The sequence below is a fragment of the Bufo gargarizans genome, chromosome 1 (assembly GCF_014858855.1).
Source record: "Bufo gargarizans isolate SCDJY-AF-19 chromosome 1, ASM1485885v1, whole genome shotgun sequence".
NCBI lineage: Eukaryota > Metazoa > Chordata > Amphibia > Anura > Bufonidae > Bufo > Bufo gargarizans.
Window position 1 is genome coordinate 122,069,655 of NC_058080.1, and position 21,377 is coordinate 122,091,031.

At 42.1% G+C, this 21,377-nt stretch overlaps 1 protein-coding gene across 5 annotated transcripts in view; it reads right to left on the reverse strand.

Moving 5' to 3' along the window:
- Nucleotides 1-21,377, reverse strand: part of IRF2 (interferon regulatory factor 2) — a 100,202-nt gene that overhangs the window by 14,783 nt on the left and 64,042 nt on the right. For all 5 annotated transcript variants that reach the window (XM_044297487.1, XM_044297462.1, XM_044297470.1 and 2 more), the window contains 3 exons: nt 20,054-20,171; nt 9,339-9,509; nt 6,512-6,555 (listed from right to left, as the gene is read on the reverse strand). In XM_044297487.1, the coding sequence (XP_044153422.1) occupies nt 6,512-6,555; nt 9,339-9,509; nt 20,054-20,171 (333 nt within the window). The remainder of the gene's footprint in view (nt 1-6,511; nt 6,556-9,338; nt 9,510-20,053; nt 20,172-21,377) is intronic.

The following is a 21,377-nucleotide window of genomic DNA, read 5'->3' on the forward strand; positions in this document are numbered from 1 at the left end:
CCAAAGTGCACCTTTCGGATTTCACCGGTCATTTTTTACAGATTTTGATGGCAAACTACTTCTCACACATATGGGCCCCTAAATTGCCAGGGCAGTATAACTACGCCACAAGTGACCCCATTTTGGAAAGAAGACACCCCAAGGTATTCCGTGAGGGGCATGGCGAGTTCCTAGAATTTTTTATTTTTTGTCGCAAGTTAGTGGAATATGAGACTTTGTAAGGAAAAAAAAAAAATCATCATTTTCCGCTAACTTGTGACAAAAAAATAAAAAATAATTCTAGGAACTCGCCGTACCCCTCAAGGAATACCTTGGGGTGTCTTCTTTCCAAAATGGGGTCACTTGTGGGGTAGTTATACTGCCCTGGCAATTTAGGGGCCCATATGTGTGAGAAGTACTTTGCAATCAAAATGTGTAAAAAATGGCCTGCAAAATCCGAAAGGTGCACTTTGGAATATGTGCCCCTTTGCCCACCTTGGCAGCAAAAAAGTGTCACACATCTGGTATCGCCGTACTCAGGTGAAGTTGGGGAATGTGTTTTGGGGTGTCATTTTACATATACCCATGCTGGGTGAGAAAAATATCTTGGTCAAATGCCAACTTTGTATAAAAAAAATGGGAAAAGTTGTCTTTTGCCAAGATATTTCTACTGTCTGGGCATTGTAGAACCTCAGGAAACATGACAGGTGCTCAGAAAGTCAGAGCTGCTTCAAAAAGCGGAAATTCACATTTTTGTACCATAGTTTGTAAACGCTATAACTTTTACCCAAACCATTTTTTTTTGCCCAAACATTTTTTTTTATCAAAGACATGTAGAACTATAAATTTTGCGAAAAATTTATATATGGATGTTGTTTTTTTTGCAAAATTTTACAGCTGAAAGTGAAAAATGTCATTTTTTTGCAAAAAATCGTTACATTTTGATTAATAACAAAAAAAGTAAAAATGTCAGCAGCAATAAAATACCACCAAATGAAAGCTCTATTAGTGAGAAGTAAAGGAGGTAAAATTCATTTGGGTGGTAAGTTGCATGACCGAGCGATAAACGGTGAAAGTAGTGTAGTGCAGAAGTATAAAAAGTGGCCTGGTCATGAAGGGGGTTTTAGCTAGCGGGGTTGAAGTGGTTAAAGGGGTTGTCCAAGTTATTTTTAAGCGCGCCTTCTCTTCAAACAGCTGATTGGCAGGGGAGTCAGACCCGCGCCAATCTGATATTGATGACCTATTCTTAGGATAGGTCATAAATAACAATAACTTTGACAACCCCTTTAACTCCTTAACACAAAATGACGACAGGTACATCATTTTGTGTTAAGGACATGTATGGACTCTGTTCATAAACTCAGATCTCTTGATAAATGCTGGGTGTCGGCTGTAAAATGCAGCAGACAACCAGCCACAATGAAAGGGATCAGAGATAATTGTTTCCTAGTCATATAACCTCTCAGATGCCACTGTCAATAGCAGCTGCAGCATCTGAGTGATTAGACAGAGGGAGCAAATGCAACTTGCCCCCAAAAAAGGGATCAAAAAGTCTTATGTACCCTAAAATGAAATAAAAACTACAGTTCACCCCACAAAAAGATGAGCCCTTAGACAGCGCTGCAGACAGAAAAATGAAAAAGTTATGAGTGTCCGAACTTGGTGATGCAAAGAAAATATTTTTAAAGGTTTTTTAGGTTAAGTTTTTATTTTTTTAACGTAGTGAAACAAAATGTGGTATCATTGTAATTAGGGATGAGCGAATCGACTTCGGATGAAGTTGTAGGGTATTAGAATGTATTGGCTCTGATTAGCCGAAGTTAATGCTTTGCGAAGACTCGCGAGACTTCGAGTAATCACCTTATAAATTAATTAGTACTGTAAAAAAACATTTCCCAAACTCTGTTTCGGTTCCAAGGTTCCAGTATTAGAACAAAGTTTTATGTGAATCGACGTCAGATTTTTCATCCGAAGCCTATTCGCTTATCCCTAATTGTAATCGTATAGACCCGCAGAATAAGGTCGTCAGCACATTTTTTTTCGCATAGTAAACACCGTAATAACAAAACCCCAAAATCCTTGATAGAATTGTTGAATTTTCTTTTCAATTTCACCCAATAAAGATGTTTTCCATTTTCCAGCAAAAGGATATGGTCAATTAGATAGTGCCATTAAAGCATACAACTTGTGCTGCAAAAACTAAGCCCTCACATGGCTACCTGAATAGAAAATTTAAAAAAGTTGTGGTTCTTGGAAGGAGGGGAAGGACAAAAAAAAAATTGGCCTGGTCCTTAAAGAGTAAATGGTTAAAGCTTCAGTCTACATTCGGTCTAGTTAGTATAAAGTTAAAAATTCTCTATTGATGCTGGGGGGGCAGTCATCTTGAGGTCCCATCACACAACTTACCTATTAAATTTAGTTACTTAATGGATAAACAGGGTACTCTTGCTGGACTAACTGTTGATACATATTGATACCCCGTTTTAGTATAAGCTCGCTATCTGTATTGCTGGACTTTCCCATCACACATTAGGCTATTGTTGGATGAAATGAGAAACCTTGGCGTGGTGCTCGGGCTCAGACATGTCCTCCTAGTGGGATATGTTGGCTAATCTCTCAATTTTATCATCAGTTTGAGGGTTTAGTAAATCTGCAGAGTGCACCTGTCTTTGCTATTATTATATTGTTATACTGATTTTCAGATCCACATAATTGCTATCTTGTGTAAGATGTCTATTGTGGTACTTGTGGTCCACTGCAGGCATCCTCCGCTGTATGCATTTTTGCTGGGGATCGCCATTAGCAATAGGTGCACAAGTGCAGGATTTGCTCCCCTGTATATATATATATTCACAACTGCACATGGGTTTGAGCACTTCCTGCCTGTTTAACACCACACCATTTTTTTCAGTTTATTGATGGATGAACCTGCCATTTTTGGGGGGACTGGACGACAGATTGGACCTTTTAATTTTAACCGATCCTCCTGTTCTGCCAGGAGATAAGCCATTACCACTGAAGACACATACACGCTAGGCTATGTGTGTATACAGGGGTTGGGAGAGATCGCTTTTGACAGCTGTTTGACAGATATTAAAAGTGTATGGGCATCTTTAGACTAGAGAGATGATGATCATAATGTATATCAACAGATTTAGTGCCAGGAAGTCCAGGGGAATGTCTGCCTAAAATAATTACTTTTATTACTTTTTGCTAAACTGTATTTCTTTCTGAATTCTTGTATTCATTTTTTTTCATTTATATCCGGCATTGGACAAGCTAAAAATACCAGCCAGCCGATAATACCAGAGTGCCGGTAACCCCCCCCCCCCCCCCCCCCCATGAATGATCCGGATGAAGCATAGTATTGCATTTTACAAAGTGGAAATTGACTACTCCATTAAAACATAAGAAGCTTCATTTCCACCTGCAGCATCCTAATTTTATATTTAACCAGTATAGAGCATGACTATCGTTTGAACCTCTTAGTGACCAGCCTGTTTTGGGCCTTAGTGACCAAGCGATTTTTTAAAAAGGTTTCATTGTCGCCTTACAAGAGACCCTAATGGCACCATTATAGGGTACACATAACTTACTGATCAAGTTTTATTACGTTTTACTTGGGGGGATGAGAAAAAACAGTTATACTGTGCGTTTTTACATTATAAATTTTACATAATTTATATTTTGGCTTTTACTCTCTGGGTTAGTACAATTAAACTGATACTAAATACACTGAACAAAAATATAAACACAACACTTTCCGTTTTGCTCCCATTTTGCATGAGCTGAACTCAAAGATCTGAAACATTTTCTACATACACAAAAGACCCATTACTCTCAAATATTGTTCACAAATCTGTCTAAATCAGTGTTAGTGAGCACTTCTCCTTTGCCGAGATAATCTATCCCACCTCACAGGTGTGGCATATCAAGGTGCTGGTTAGACATTATGAATATTGCACAGGTGTGCCTTAGACTTCTCACAATAAAGGCCACTCAGAAATGTGCATTTTGATCACACAGCACAATGCCACAGATGTCGCAACATTTGAGGGAGCGTGCAATTGACATGCTGACTGCAGAAATGTCTACCAGAGCTGTTGCCCATCCAATGAATGTTCTTTTCTCTACCATAAGCATCTCTAAAGGCGTTTCAGAGAGTTTGGCAGTACATCCGAGCAGCTTCACAACCGCAGACCACATGTAACCACACCAGCCCAGGACCTCCATATCCAGCATGTTCACCTCCATGATCGTCTGAGACCAGCCACCCGGACAGCTGCAGCAACAATCGGTTTGCATAACCAAAGAATTTCTGCACAAACTGTCAGAAACAGTCTCAGGGAAGCTCATCTGCATGCTCGTCGTCCTCATCGGGGTCTGGACCTGACTGCAGTTCGTAGTCGTAACCGACTTGAGTGGGCAAAAGCTCACATTTGATGGTGTTCTGTTCACAGATGAGTCCCGGTTTTCACTGTTCAGGGAAGATGACAGACAGTGTGTGGTGTCATGTGGGTGAGCGGTTTGCTGACGTCAACGTTGTGGATCGAATGGCCCATGGTGGGGTTATGGTATGGGCAGGTGTATGTTATGGACAACAAACACAGGTGCATTTTATTGATGGTATTTTGAATGCAGAGAGATACCGTGACGAGATCCTGAGGCCCATTGTTGTGCCATTCATCCACGACCATCACCTCATGTTGCAGCATGATAATACACGGGCCCATATTGCAAGGATCTGTAAATCCCAGTTCTTGCGTGGCCAGCATACTCACCAGACAAGTCACCCATTGAGCATGTTTGGGATGCTCTGGATCGGCATATACGACAGCGTGTTCCAGTTCCTGCCAATATTCTGCAACTTCGCACAGCTATTGAAGAGGAGTGGACCAACATTCCATAGGCCACAATCAACAACCTGATCAACTCTGATATGCCACACCTTGAGGTGAGATGGATTATCCCGGCAAAGGAGAAGTGCTCACTAACACAGATTTAGACAGATTTGTGAACAATATTTGAAAGTAATGGGTCTTTTGTGTATGTAGAAAATGCTTAAGATCATTCAGTTCAAAATGCAAAATGGGAGCAAAACAGAAAGTGTACATACATTTTTTTTTTACATTTTACTACTTTTGCTGAAAAAAAACTTTAAAAAAATTTTTTTTTGCATCACCACATCTCAAGATCCAGAAATTTTTGGGGTGACATAACACTTTTTGATCAATTTAATTTTTTTTTTTTTTTTACTGACAGTCACCAGCAGACTACACCAGAGAGGCACAGCCTGCTAGGCACACACTGCAGACAGGCCCCAGGCTGCCATGCGAATACATCGGCACCCCGCAATTTCATTGATGGGTGCCGATGGACAATAAGAGGGAGCTCCCTAAACCACTTAGATGCTGAGGCTGCTATTCACTGCGGCATGTGAGAGCAGAGTCCCTGCTCTCCGCTGCACAGGAGACCCGTGCAAAGCTTAGAATAAAAATAGGCTGCTGTAAAAAGGCAATAGTCCAGCCTAAGGCCCCATAGTACAATCTCTTCAAAAGAATAAATAAAAAATAAAATAAAAAAACGGAATAAAAATAAAATATAAAAGTTTGCCACAGTGTTATAACCACAGAGATTTTATCCTGTTTTTTGTCTACTGATTTTATACCTTAACTTTTATATCTACATAAGGGTGGTTTTGTGACAAAGATTATCCTCCTGTGGAACTTCGATGTTTGACAATACCGAAAAGCTGTTGTATCCTAGCCTGATCAGGGAGCTCGACTCCCTTTTTTTTAATTAAAGCCCCATAGTGACCGCCATAGAAAGGCATATGGGTGGTCACTAAGGGGTTAAAGTCCTATAAAACCATGTGCTAACTTTCAAGGTGTGTATGTCACCTGAATTTCCTTTGTATCCTGCTTTACTTCATGGAAGGACTCCTCCATAAGTAAACAGCCGAGCCAGTAAACACGAAGCTGTCGCATTAATTCGGGGTTTTTTTTAATTCAGTTTTTGAAGCCACAACCAGGATTAGAGTTAAAAAAAAAAGAGGAGAAGGCTCAGCCTTTTTTTTTTTTATGCACGTCTGCTGTTTATGAACAGTTCCTGGCTTCAGCCGACTGAAAGCTGATCTATTTGGTCAAGAAGTGTTTCAGGATAGTTCATCTATATCTGATAGGGGAGGGTACAAATCCCAGCACCCCCACATTTCAGGTGTTGGAAAGCCTTCGGGCAGGTTGCATTCACGAAAAAAAAAAAAAAAAAAAATCCTTTTTACTACAATGACATTCTTTTTTTTTTTTTTAATAAGTGAAACATTAATTCAATGTGTATGACATATAAAAACTTTTTAAAAAGCAACAAAACAGCAACATGCAAACCTCCCCCCTCCATAGACACATGACCAGTTGACATGTTTGGAGTCAGTGTGCAATGAACATACTATGAGGAGCAAGAGACGGATAAGATAACTGTAAAATAAACATATGGCTTACACGCATATAAACCAGTTTTATAAAGGTAAACTCACCGAACCCTCTTCATCACTGGGCACACTGTCTGTTTCACTTTCTCCTGGATAAATGAGAAAAGGAAATGAACACAATACATTGCATCAATATCCACACAAGGCCCTGCACCTTATAATATGCATACAAATGCATTCAGAAAGTCTTCTGACCCTTTCAATGTTTTTTACATTTTATATTGCAGCCCTGTGCTAAAATAAAAAAAAATCTGCATCATTCTGCACTCAATACTCCATAATGATCATGTAAAAACAGAATGTTTGAAATCTTTGCAAATATATTGAAAAGGGAAGACTAAAATCTTGCACTGAGTATTCAGACCCTTTTCTCAGTACTTAGTTGAAGGAAACCTTTGGCAGCAATTACAGCCTCCAGTCTTGGGTATGATGCCACAAGGTTTGCACAATTGGAATTTAGGAATTTCTGCCATTCTTCTCTGTAAATCCTCCTAAGCTATGTCAGATTGGAAAGGGACCATCAGTTGAAAGCCTTTTTTAGGTATCTCCAGAGATGTTTGATTGGATTCAAATCAGGGTCTGGCTGGGCCACTCAAGGACATTCTCAGAGTTATCCCTAAGCCACACAGGTTTTGTTTTGGCTGTCTTTGGCTGTCTGCTTATTGTCATTGTCTTGGTGGAACGTGAACCTTTGGCTCAGTCTGATGTCCAGAGCACTCTGGATTAGATTTTCATTAATAATATATCTGTACTTTGCTCCATTCAACTGTCTCTCAACCATGACCAGTCTGCCTGTCCTAGCCGCAGAAAAGCACCCCACAGCCTGATGCTGCCATCACCATGCTTCATCATGGGGATGGTATTGTTCAGGTGATGATCAGTGACTTGTTTATACCAGATACAACATTTAGAATGGAGTCTAAAAAGTTCAGTCTTGGTTTTATCAGACCAGAGAATCTTGCTTCTCACAGCCTTAGCATCTTTTAGATGCTCTTTTTACAAACTGCAGGTGGGGTTTCATGGGTTTGACTGAGGAAAGGCTTCTTTCTCACGGCTCTGCCATAAAGCCCAGATTGGTGGAGTGCTGCAGTGATTATTGACCTGAAATTCTCTCTCATCTGCACACAGGATCTTTGGAGCTCAGCTAGATTTACCGATTACTTAGTTTTGTGGGGCAGCCAGCTCTAGGTAGAGTCCTGGTTGTCCCAAACTTCTTCCATTTAAGAATTATGAAGGCCACTGTGCTCTTGAAAACTTTGAGTGTAGCAGAAATTATTTTGTATCCTTATCCACATTTGTGCCTCCACACAATCCCGTCTCTGAGCTCCACAGGCAGCTCTTTCCTCCGCATGGCTTTGTTTTTGCCCTGATATGCATTGTCAGCTGTGAGACCTTATACATACAGGGGTGTGTCCTTCCAAAGTCCGCAGGTGGACTCTAATCAAAGTGAAAAGATAATCAAGGGAAATGCAACAAGGCCACAGCATAACAATATGTGAAAAAAAGTGAAACGGTCTGAAGACTTTCCAAATGAATTGTATGTCCAGCTCATTAACAACGCAATCATGCGTAAATAACAAACACCAAAGATAAACACTCATAAAGTAAAGCTGTCCATATATGTTATTTATTGGGAGAAGCTCTTATGAGGATTAGTGCTGGCAGACCTGTGCTCTCCACTGTCAGGGTGAAAGATAACTGACCATGTCGGTTTTAGACCTTCATACGTGAACAGTGAGAGACATCTGGTATCCACTCACCTTTCTGCACCTTCAGTCAAACTATAAAAAAAACATTCAGCATTTACCTACAGTACTTACCTATCATAATGATCTACAATGTGCTATCACAGGACTGCAGCTAAAACTACAGAATGTGATAGCACAGTAAAGGAATGATAAAACTTCAACTAGTTAAATGACAAGTCCAACTCTGCTACTTCTGTACACCATTATAGATGCATTAGTGTTCTGCTTTTGGGTTAATGGTTATAATCACATAACTGCTGCTTTTTTATTGCATTCTAGTTCCCAGTTTCATTTTAGGATTTATTTTTGTTCTTATCTCTAAGTAAACAAGTCCAAGACAAGAACACAGAAGTGAACATAATGACGGGTCGAACATCACCTAGATAAATCAATCTGTGTTCTCGAAGGTCTAGTTTAACATGACAGATGCTCAGCTGGTTACCATGGTACAAGAGGAGCCTTCCCAATTAACCAAGGACATAAATCTCAGAAGGGCAGGGGAATCAACCCCTGCAGAGTTTACAGCCAGCAAAACCCGCAAACTCCACTCTGTGAATACACAGGGGTAAATGAAAAATCTACAACAGGCCCCCAACCATGATGAATTATGAAGGAAAGGGAATAAACCCATATCTTTCTGTAAAAAAAAAGGGAAAAGTGACCTAGAGTTGTCCTCTTCTGTGAGGTCTAATAAATGACTGTTGGCAACAATCCTGCGCACACGGTGGTCATCACCCAGGACTTTTTTTTTTTCTATTGAGTTTTTAGCAGTGCTTTGTAATTCTAATGACAGACCGCCCACTAGTGACAATGTCACCGTAGTCCAGACAGTCGTGCTGCTCAGACATTTAAATGAGCTTTTATCAAGGCGAAACACATGACATCAGTAAATAATACCGCATCTGTGACTTCAAACTATTGCGAAAACTCAATGCCGGATGTAGCGCCTAAACAGAGAGTTCCATGAAGTTCAGCTGCTGCATTTTCTTCCCAGAACAGCACCTCTGCAGAAAAATACTAACCCATATCCTATAATGTCTAAGTACAGAGCCAACCTCATCATTATATGCTGCTTATCCCACTAGCTAGTCTTCACACAGTGAAGTATTTTATGAATGTCTCACCTGCACACGAAGAAACTGGCGATATCTGCAGAGGGTAATGTTGTGGCCGAAGAGATGGCTGCTCGTCACTTTCTGTCATCACTTCAACAACCTGGCAAACATCGGGGGGATTCGTGACTATTAAATCTTCTACTGTATTGGAGCTGAAGGTGGTGTATGTCGTTCCATCAGCTACAGTAAAGAAAGATAGATAAGGGTGGAAGATAAACTTTGAATACAGATATATTTTAGTAATGAAATACCGCTAGTTTCCTGCTGTCAGTTATCATTAACCTGTTCAGTGGCATGCATCCTATTCTGCAACTGACATACTCCTTCTTGAGGGATATGGCACAAGTTTTGATCGATGCAACCAACAGCTGATATGCCAGAATTAGCGAATCTCCCCGAAGTTATTGCTTAAAGGGAACCTGTCACCGAGAAAATGCATATTAAACTGCCAGCAGTACCTTATTGCAGCCTATAGCATGATTATAAAAGGTGTCTGTGTCTTTTCTGTGCAATGCGGCAAAAGTAAAAAAAAAAAAGACTTTTATTCAACGGGGCACTCTATGTAAATGATAGTCTTGAAGTCAAGGGGGCAGCAGCTTTCTCGCCTGAAGTCAAGCGCCCCAGCCCCTCTACCTCCCCATAACGTTTGGTTGATAGGATGCCCGATTCCTTCACTGCCAGTTGCTTGAATGTAGTCTCGCGCATGTGAGGGCTCTCGTGTGCGAGTGCCTGAGCATTGATCTTTTGAACAATACCTGATAGCGCAGTGGAACAGTGCACAGGCGCTGGTATTGCAGGGACACAGCACACGCGTAAGACTACATTCAAGTGTCCAGTAGTGAAGGAAATCCTATCAATAAAACGCTATGGGGAGGTAAAGGGGGCGCGCGCGCTTGACTTCAGGTGAGAAAGCTGCTGCCCGCTTGACTTCAAGACTATCGTTTTACATAGCGTGGCCAGTTGAATAAAAGTATTTTAGACTTTTGCCGCATTGCATAGAAAAGACAAAGACACCTTTATAATCATGCTATAGGCTGTAAAAAGACACTGCTTGCGGTTTAATATGCATTTTCTAGGTGACAGGTTCCCTTTAACCCCTTAAGGACCAGGATCATTTTCACTTTAAGCACCAGACCATTCACTTTAAAACTGAACTGGTACCTGAAAATCCGATTTTGAAATTTTCTGGAGGGCCCCCCCCCCGCCACTCTACCTGTGCTGCGCTGCCTGTCTCTTTAAGAGATTCGAGACGACTGGAGCGGCATGCATGGCACAGGCAGGCACGTCTCGCGTCTTGCTGACGTTGCCACAGGCTCCGCCCCCCAGAGCAGAGAACTTGAAGAAGGAGCAAGTGCCCCATTGGCAGCCAGCCACAGCCCACAGTCTGACTCTGCCAGCGCCAGGGAAGGCCCGCGGCCCGCCGCCCACAGAAGACAGGCAGCCAGCCAAGTTCCACTTCCAACTAAGTACAGTCTACAGTCCAGTTACTGTCTGGTAGGTTGGTTGGTTAAACTTATTGTTAATTAAACTAGATCGGATTCATCCATTCCCAGTTTCCCAAATCCCACTCACTTAGTCCATCAGTGTACTAGCCCGCCCTGCGGCCCTGGTTCTGTTTGGAGTCAGTAACTGGCCCCCTCCCCCCTTTCCCCAAATGCACATTTCTCCAGTCCAACTGACTCCAAACAGAACCAGGGCGGGCTAGTAGTACACTGGCACTGGGACGGGCGAGATGGTGTCTGGGATGGATCCCAATCCAGTTTAATCAACCAACCTACCAGTCTGGTATGTTGGTTGATTAAACTGGATCGGATCCATCCCAGGCACCATCTCACCCATGCCAGTGCCAGTGTACTAGCCCGCCCTGCGGCCCTGGTTCTGTTTGGAGTCAGTTGGACTGGAGAAATGTGCATGGGGGGGGGGGGGGCCTTTATTGTTTTTCGCCCCAGGGCCCCATTTCACCTAGAACCGACCCTGCATATTTTACTTTACCACTAACATAACTTTTCGCCAAAATTTAGCATTTTTCTAACTTTGAAACTCTTTGCTTGTAAGAAAAATGGACATGCCAAATGATATATTGATTTGCATATTTAATATGGCTACTTTATGTTGGCACCATAAAGTTGACATGTTTTTACTTTTTGAAGACGCTAGAAGGCTTCAAAGTCGAGCAGTAATTTTCAAATTTTTCATGAAAATTTCAAAATCGGATTTTCAGGTACCAGTTCAGTTTTAAAGTGAATTTGAGGGTCTTTATGTTAGAAATCCCCCATAAATTACCCCATTATAAAAACTGCACATGCAAATGACATTCAGAAAGTTTGTTCACCCTTTAAGTGTTTCACAGGAATAGCTGCAAAGTGGAGGAGAAAATTCAAAATCTCCTTTTTTTTTTTACACTAACACGTTCTTGTAGCCCCTTTTATTTCATTTTACAAGGGGTAATAGGAGAAAAAGCGCCACAGAATTTGTAGCCCAATTTCTCCCGAGTCAGAAAATACCTCATATGTGGATGTAGAGTGATCTGCGGGTGAACTACAAGGCTCAGAAGAGAAGGAGCGCTATTGGGATTTTGAACAGAGAATTTGGCTGAAATGTTTTTTGGGGGCATGTCACATTTAGGAAGCCCCCATGGTGCCAGAACAGCAAGGAAGCCCCCACTCGGCACACCATTTAGGAAACTAGACCCCTCAAGGTACATAACACCCCACAGGTGTTTGGCGCAATGTTGTTGGACGTCAAAATGAGTTGGACGTCAAAATTAAAAATGTGATTTTTTTTTTACACTAAATTGCAGGTGTTGCCCAAAATTTTTCATGTTTCCAAGGGGTTTTAGGAGAAAAAGCGCCCCAAAATTTGTAGCCCCATTTCTCTCGAGTAAGGACATAACCCATATGTGGACGTAAAGTGCTCTGCGGGCGAACTACATGGCTCAGAAGAGAAGGAGCGCCATCGGGATTTTGGTTGTAAAAATGAAATAAAAGGGGCTACAAGAACATGTTAGTGTAAAAAAATGAGATTTTGAATTTTCTCCTCCACTTTGCAGCTATTCCTGTGAAGACTGTGGACAAATAAATTAAAATGGGGGAAGGGGATTATAAATTTAGTACTCCATGGAAGTGTGGTACTCCCTGAAGCAACATCAATCCAGGGGCCTGGATGATCGGGGCACGTGTCACACTGAGTGGTGGTGTCTTTCTGGGATAGTACAAAAGAGTTGTACAAGGAAACCTGCACCAAGTAGACCACAACTTTTTTGTACCATGGCTTGAGGACTTGATCAGAAAGATCAACTACTCCCATATACCCATTGTAGCCCACGATATAATCGGACTTCGCACAGGGACAGTGGTGATGCAGTTATTGTGAATTGTGGAAAGTACAAGGACATCCCTCTTGTCCTTATACCTGACCAGAAACAGGTTTCCACTGGTAAGGGCACGGGTCTCACCCCTGAGGATAGGTACCTGGAGGAGGTGGGTAGGGAGGCCTCGTTGACTTTTCTGCACGGTCCCACAAGCGGACGTGGATCTGGCGGCGAGGGACTGGAACAAGGGGATACTAGTATAAAAGTTGTCCACGTACAGGTGGTAACCCTTATCTAGCAGTGGGTGCATAAGGTCCCACACAAGTTTCCCGCTAACACCCAGAGTGGGGGGACATTCTGGGAGTTCAATACGGGAATCTCGTACACACAAAACTTGCAAGTGTACCCTTAGGTACTCGCACAAAGTTTGTTCACGCCATACCTCGCCCGCTTAGTGGGAATGTACTGACAGAAACTGAGTCTCCCCTTGAAAGCAATGAGAGACTCGTCAACAGCGACCTCCCTTCCAGGTACATAGGCCTCAAAAAATTTGGCCCCGAAGTGAACGATGATCGGCCTGATTTTGTACAGGCGGTAATGGGCAGGATCACCTCTGGCATTTCCGAATGGCCTCAAAACAGCAACGTGTCATGGCCATACTGTAAAGTGGGGTCTGGTAGAGGACGTCCCCACTCCAGTACTGCCTGACACAGTTTTTTTTTTTACTAGGCCCATGTGCAGCACGAGGTCCCAAAACGTCCTCATCTCGGCTGCACTTCCCGGAGTCCAGCCACCGGACTTAACCAAAAAGGAGCCCAGGTGTTAAGCAATAAACTGTTGGGCAAACAAGTTTGCTTGCTCCACCATCAGATTCACAAAGTGGTCACTGAAGGGAAAAAAAAAAAAAAAAAAGTCATAGTCATATTCGATGTGCGAATCTGGATTCCTGGTTGGCCAACAAAGTCAGGAATCGTGCTCAAAATCCTCTGGGGTACTCCAGCCAAGTTCACCGGTAGGGGGCTCAGGTGGACTTGCCTGGTGGGCAGGAAAACTAGTACAAGCCCCAGGGCCGAGAACATCCAGTGGGCCATCTTAAAACGCGTGAGGAGTGCGTGTGTGTGTAAAACTTTATTTAGTGTGTGTGTGTGTGTGTGTGTGTGTGTGTGTGTGTTGGGTGGGGGGGGGGGGAGGGGGGGGGAGAACGGTTATCCTAACCCACCCTAACCTAACAGAATCCCAGAAAAATTGTTCACACCCCAAAAACTCGCTGTACCACAGGCGATCATCACCCTCACCCTCAGTCACCGCCACTTCACAGGATCTACATCCCCGATCACCCTCCTATTCCGGGTCATCGGAGACCCGAATAACCCGGAAACGCTGCAAACCACAGGTCTGAACTGACCTGCGGTTAGCAGCGCTAGCCGATACAGGGGATGGGGGGGCACAAGACCCCCCTCGGAATTGTTACAGGGTGACTGCCTGCTGAATGATTTCAGCAGGCACACCATTCTGATCACAGCCCGCTGCGCAGCGGTAATCGGAAATACACAGGGCATACCTGTATGCCCTGTGTCCTTAAGGACTCGGAAATCAGGGCGTACAGGTACGCCCTGTGTCCGTAAGAGGTTAAAGGGGTTGTGTCACATCAGCAAGCGGCATTTATCAAGTAGAGGAAGTTAATACAAGGCACTTACTAATGTATTGTAATTGTCCATATTGTTTCCTTCGCTGGCTAGATTAATTTTCCATCACATTATACACTGCTCGTTTCCATAATTACGACCACCCTGCATCATCAGCGGTGGTTGTGCTTGATCACTATAGGGAAAAAGCGACGGACCATGGGACGGCACATAGGCTAGTGCTTTTTCAGGGTGGCTGTAACCATGGAAACAAGTGATGTATAATGTGATGGAAAAATGAATCCAGCCAGCGAAGAAAGCAAATGGAGAATCACAACACATTAGTAGGTGCCTTGTATTAACTTTCTCTACATGATAAATGCTATTTGCTGAAGTGACCGTTTAAAAAGGGCTTTCCCTTCTCAGTAAGACCCCATTCACACAACCGTGACTGTTTTGCGGACCGCAACCAGTGCATCTGCAAAACACAGACACTAGCATCTGTGTGCTTCCGGGTTCATGCGGCTGCACTGCAAAAGATAGGACATGCCCTATCTTTAAGCTGGATGAGTCCGCATTGTGATGCAGGGTGCATATGGCCAGTGTCCATGTTTTGCAGATCTGCAGTTTGCAGTCCACAAAATGGACATGGGTGTGTGAATGGCCTAATTCTTGGCAGAGATCAGAATAACCACATTATGCAGCAGCCAGGGCTCCTATTCACTTCTATGGGAGTTAGGAAACAGCTTAGTATTAGTCTACACAGCATGTCTCTGGCCACCTTGGCCATGCATTAAAGATGGATATTCTCATCTCTGCCATGCAAGGCTGAGGTGAGAATACCCCTTTAATGTATAAATCAACACATACAAATAACAAATTATGATTGTTAAGATTGTTAAGGCCAATTTAACATGAGCAATGGTCACTGACCCATTCAACTGATCCACTTTCTGGATGAACCATGCCAAGAAAATTGCAGCATGTTCTGAATTTGTCCACTTTTCCTGCAAGACTCATTCATTAAAATGAACTAGTCTAGTCTACACAGACTCCATCTGTGTGTGGTCCATTAAAAACTCGTCCGTGTTCATGTCTAGAACATGAATGAGTTTGCCATCAGCCGCTTGAAAGAAGCTTTATAGACAAGATGAAACTAAAGAAGTTGCCTAAATGGGTTCCCCAGGAATGATGGGTTGGACAGGTTGCTGGCGGCCATTTTAAATTATTCCTGGAAAACCAATTTAAGACAACACTGGCGTAAGGTCACTGAGTCACTTCGATTTATTTGTCCACTACAAATTAATCACTTAATTACAATACAATTTACAACTTTTGTGTTTTCCTTTTTAACTTCTTGCCTTCCTGGAGCCATAACGTTTTCCCTTTTCTGTTCACATACTGTATGAGGGCTTATTTTATTGTGGGATAAGTTGTCCTTTCTTATGCATACAATGTAGTAAGAAGCTGGAAAATTCCAAATGGGTTTCCACCACAGTTTTATGGGTTCAGTTTTTGCAGTGTTCCCTATGCGGCAAAACTGACCAGTTACATTTATTCTCAGTGTCAGTACAATTACAACGATACCACATTTTTTCTTTGTGTTTTAATACTTAAAAATAATAAAAACTTTGGAATATATATATATATTTTTATTTGCATCACCAAATTCTGAACCATAACTTTTTTTTATAGTTATGTCCACGGAGCTGTGTTTTTTTTTTTGCGGGGCAATCTGTAGTTTTTATCAAACAATTTTGGCGAGTACATCACTTTTCAATACATTTTTATGACATTTTTTGGAGGTGCAGCAACAAAAAATGTTGAATCAGCCAGTATAAATAAGTTAATATTTTAATAGTACGCCATTTTGGGAAATGGCGGTGCCCATGATTACTTTTTATTGTTTATTTATTTTTAGGGGGGGTGGTTATTTGAATTTTTTTTTTAAACTTTTTTCTTTGACTTTTTTCAAACATATTTTAAAGAAGAGATACAAACGTAAAAACACAAATGCAATCGCACTCTGCAAACCAGCACTCTGCCCTGCCTTTATGCTGGATGTTGAATGAGGCATTGGTGTACATTTTGGCCAAAGCGTAATAAGCCACTCACCACGTCAAGGTCGCCTCCATGAGTGGTCCCTAACACTAGTTCCTACCTGTTATGGGCCATGACAGCAACACAAAGTCCAGGGAGCGCAGGTACAGCGTGCACGCCAAGCACACTGTGCTTTTAACCCCGTCCGGTGCCATTACAGCTTTCATCGGATCCAGGGATGCAAGTGCCAACATGCATGATGAGCCCACTATATACTTCTCCTGGAGCCGAATGGCTACTTGTAGGTGCTATATAAGCAGACTCAGTTTTATACTGACTTTAAAACTAGGAGAAGTATATAGTAGGCTCAGCATGCATGTTGGCACTTGCATCCCTGGATACGATGAAAGCTGTAATGGCACCGGACGGGGTTAAAAGCACAGTGTGCTTGGCGTGCATGGTGTACCTGCGCTCCCTGGACTTTGTGTGGCTGTCATGGCCCATAACAGGTAGGAACTAGTGTTGGGGACCACTCATGAAGGCGCCCTTGACGTGGTGAGTGGCTTATTACGCTTTGGCCAATATGTACACCAATGCCTTATTCAACATCCAGCATAGAGGCAGGGCAGAGTGCTGGTTTGCAGAGTGCGATTGCATTTGTGTTTTTACGTTTGTATCTGTATTTCGCCATAGCAATGTGCACCTGCATAGGGTTGTGCGGGCTGAACCCCCCACATTTTTCTCTTTGTAGTATATATTGGAGGCGTGGCGATCTCCAAGCAGTCATGCACACCTGACCAGTTAGTCTGCCCTGGAGGTTGGTTTTAAAGTCAGTATAAAACTGAGTCTGCTTATATAGCACCTCCCAGTAGCCATTTGGCTCCAGGAGAAGTATATAGTGGGCTCAGCATGCATGTTGGCACTTGCATCCCTGGATCCGATGAAAGCTGTAATGGCACCGGACGGGGTTAAAAGCAGAGTGTGCTTGGCGTGCATGCTGTACCTGTGCTCCCTGGACTTTGTGTGGCTGTCATGGCCCATAAAAGGTAGGAACTAGAGTTAGGGACCACTCATGGAGGCGACCTTGAGTGGCTTATTACGCTTTGGCCAAAATGTACACCAATGCCTCATTCAACATCCAGCATAGAGACAGGGCAGAGTGCTGGTTGCAGAGTGCGATTGCATTTGTGTTTTTACGTTTGTATCTGTATTTCGCCATAGCAATGTGCACCTGCATAGGGTTGTGCAGGCTGAAACCCCCCACATTTTAAAGAAGACCTGTCACCCCTCTTAACATGTGAGTTTTAGTAACTACTGGCATTCCTCATGTAATAATTCCAGAGCATTTATTCTTATGACTCCTTGTTTTCCCATTCCTCTATTATTCCTGCTAGAAGTTTACAAATATATTGCCAGCAGTTTGTTATAATGGTACTACTGGGTGTTACCAGTAGTGGGTGCATCTAACACTGTCCAATTAGTGCTGCCAGTATCAGTAGAGAAGTGGCTGAAGATCTTTAGATATTGTTCCATTTAATGTTAGAATGGATTGTATATAGAACAACAAATGTATATTTATGATTTCTACGCAAAACTAAAAATCAATATTTCATGACTAAAAATATATAAATCAATGTTCCATAATTAATCCATGAAATACAATTCATAATTAATGGGGCCCCAATTATATAAATTGCATCCTTATAAACTATAAATAGTTCAATGTCTTGATGTATTGTCATTACTAATGGTGTTCATATTTGTTTACTGTTATAACAATACATCAACTATTGGTTCCACCCAAATACTGTACATAATTTTTTATTTTTTTATAATAATAATCAAATTGATTCCCAATTTGTACAAATAGGTGGTGAGTGGTGGTCACGTCCCTGGGGGAATGCAATTCACAAATCCTGAGGGAAAGTATGAACGCAGAACTATGGCCCACATTTACTAATATAAATGTGCCCCTATGTTTCAAGATACCATGGGGCTGTATTTTGATGCATGAACAATCACCTCTAATGTTGACATTATGGGGATAGGTCCAGACCACGGCTTGAAAGAAAGACTAGCCAAATAGCTACACTTTATTTTTTTTCTCTTAACCAGGCAGCTAACATAGCTAACAAGGGTTCAGACAGGCTGGACAGCTATGGCGCGGTCATGCAACCCATGGCAATATTCTATTAGCTCATCTGAAACTAATTGGTTATTCGGTGTTTAATGATTATGGCCGCCCATTAACCTGTAAAACTGCTCGGCCGTTAGCGATGCACACTAAAAGACCAATCAGTCACTGCCACCCAGTCTGGCTGTATCTTAAAAGTTCTGAACATTAAACAGATTCCCAGTAGTCCCATTGAATGCTACCATACATTGGAGTCAGTACTCATTAATGGCTTAGTTATCTAGAAGATACAGTGCTGCCCATAATTATTCATACCCCTGGCAAATTTTGACTTAAAAAGTTACTTTTATTCAACCAGCAAGTCATTTTTTGACGGGAATTGACATGGGTGTCTCCCAAAAGATAATAAGAAGATGTACAAGAGGCATTATTGTGGGGGGGAAAAACATTTCTCAGATTTTATTTACATTTGAGCAAAAAATACAAGATATTCCGCACTGTGGAAAATCTCAGAAGACGTGGTCGGAAGCCAAAAGTGACACATGTGCTGGTCAGGAGGTTAGTTAGAGAGATGAAAAAGAATCCAAGGATCACCACCAAGGACATCCTGGTGAATCTGGGCTCTGCTGGTTGCAATGTCTCAAGGCAGATGGACACTGCACAATGCAGACCAAGGAGGACGCCACTTCTCCAGATAAAGCACACAAAAGCTTGCTTGGCCTTTGCAAAAGCTCATCTGGACAAAGAAGAAGACTTCTGGTCTTCTGTGTTATGGTCAGATGAAACTAAAATTGAATTGTTTGGTCACAATGAGGTTTCCTTCATTTGGCGTAAAAAAGGAGCCTTCAACCCAAAGAACACCATTCCCACTGTCAAACATGGTGGTGGGAACCTAATGCTTTGGGGGTGTTTTTCAGCCAATGGACCAAGGAACCTAATCACAGTAAACGCCACCATGAAAAAAGAGTAATACATGAGGATTCTCAACGATAGCATCAAGCAGTCTGCAGAGAAACTTGGCCTTGGGCACCAGTGGACATTTCAGCATGACAATGACCCAAAACACACAGCAAAAGTGGTGAAGAAATGGTTAGCAGACAACAACATTAACGTTTTGGAGTGGCCCAGCCAGAGCCCAGACTTGAATCCAATTGAGAATCTGTGGAGGGAGCTAAAGATCAGGGTGATGGCAAGAAGACCCTCCAACCTGAAAGATTTGGAGCTCATTGCTTAAGATGAATGGGCAAAAATACCTGTGGACACATGGAAAAAGCTGGTCTGCAATTATAGGAAGGATTTTCTATTGATTATTGAGAAGGGTATGAATAATTTTGGACTGGACACTTTTTGCTCAAATGTAAATAAAAGCTGAGAAATGTTTTTTTTCCCACAATACATCGTCTTATTATCTTTTGGGAGACACCTGTGTCATTTCCCATAAAAAAATTACTTGCTGGTTGAATAAAAGTAACTAGGTCAAAATTTGCCAGGGGTATGAATAATTATGGGCAGCACTGTAAATCTAGTGGTGAAAGATTCAAAAAATAAAGGAAAAAAATAATGAGCATTACATATACTTGCTTCTCGTAAGTAGACAGGCATGTGGGATACCTACCTAGAATATTTATAGTACTATCCACTTCTACTTTTATTGCTGAACACATGAGTGTATACGGAGAGGTAGCTGTACACGCCCCATTCATGGCTGACATCGGCGTCCTGCTCAGCTCATCCTGTGTCAAACACAAACAACTGAGTCACTGAATGTGCTCATTAAACTATCATTTAGAATATAGTAACAGATGACAGTAAACATTATGGCATGTGGGATTTCTGCATTTCCATAAACTGCTATTGGTTCTTCGATAAATATGAACAATAAAGCTCCAAGCTGAGAAAATGAGCCTAATTTCACACAAGTTTGTTTTCCTAAAGGGAATGTATCAATAGAAAAAGAATTACATTATTTAAGTTCCATTTTTATAAAAAATTGTAGTAATTTGGGGTTGGGTTTTCTATGTGACTACTAGGGCTGGGCGATTACAACAAAAATGAAAAATCGCGATTAATTAAACATGTAACCTTGATTCTGAATACTGAATGACTATTTGGGGTGTGGATTGGGCGTGGCTTAGCACAGAGTGTTATTTGACACCAATGGTTAGATCATATTTTGAGTTTTGCGCATTAAAAAATAAGGCTTTTTTTTTTTTTTTCTCTATTGGGGATACTCCTGTGTATATATGCTTAAGTATGAATTGACCTGGCCCACATATACAGTATCCCAGGCAGAGAAGGCTGTATACTGGTCTGGCCCAGCCCAAATATATCCCAGGCAGGGAAGGCTGTATATTGGGCTGGGGCTGGCTGGATTCCTATTGGTTGTTTGCATCTCCCCTCCACCTCCAGAACAGAGGAGTGGAGGAAATTGGGAAGCTGCTCCTCCCCCACCCATGACCATTCTGCAGGGCCATCCATCTCTGAAGCAATATTATTGGCAATATTGTTTGTGTAGTGTAGGTAATTATGGACGCGGCAATACCAAACGTGGGGTAGATTTTATTTTTGCAATTTTTTTATTTAATCATTTTTTTTTCTTACTTTTTTTAACCACTTACTAGTCCCACAAGGCAATCTTTTGATTGTTTCTAAAATACAATGCAGTATCCCTATAGTGCAATGCATTTTAATGTCAGTGCTATAATAACATTGACCAACAGGCTGTGCCAGAGAGGTGCAGCCTGCTGGGGAACACTCAAGGCAGGCTTGGGGCCTACACCAGATCCAGGCCTGGCTATACACACACATCAGCATCTTGCGATCGCATTTAAAGGGTTATGATTGGAGACAGAGGGAGTCAGCTCCCTCTGCCTTCACTTACATGAGTTGGACGCCATTGCCTGAGGCATGTAAAGGGTTACAGAGCCAGGATCAGCACT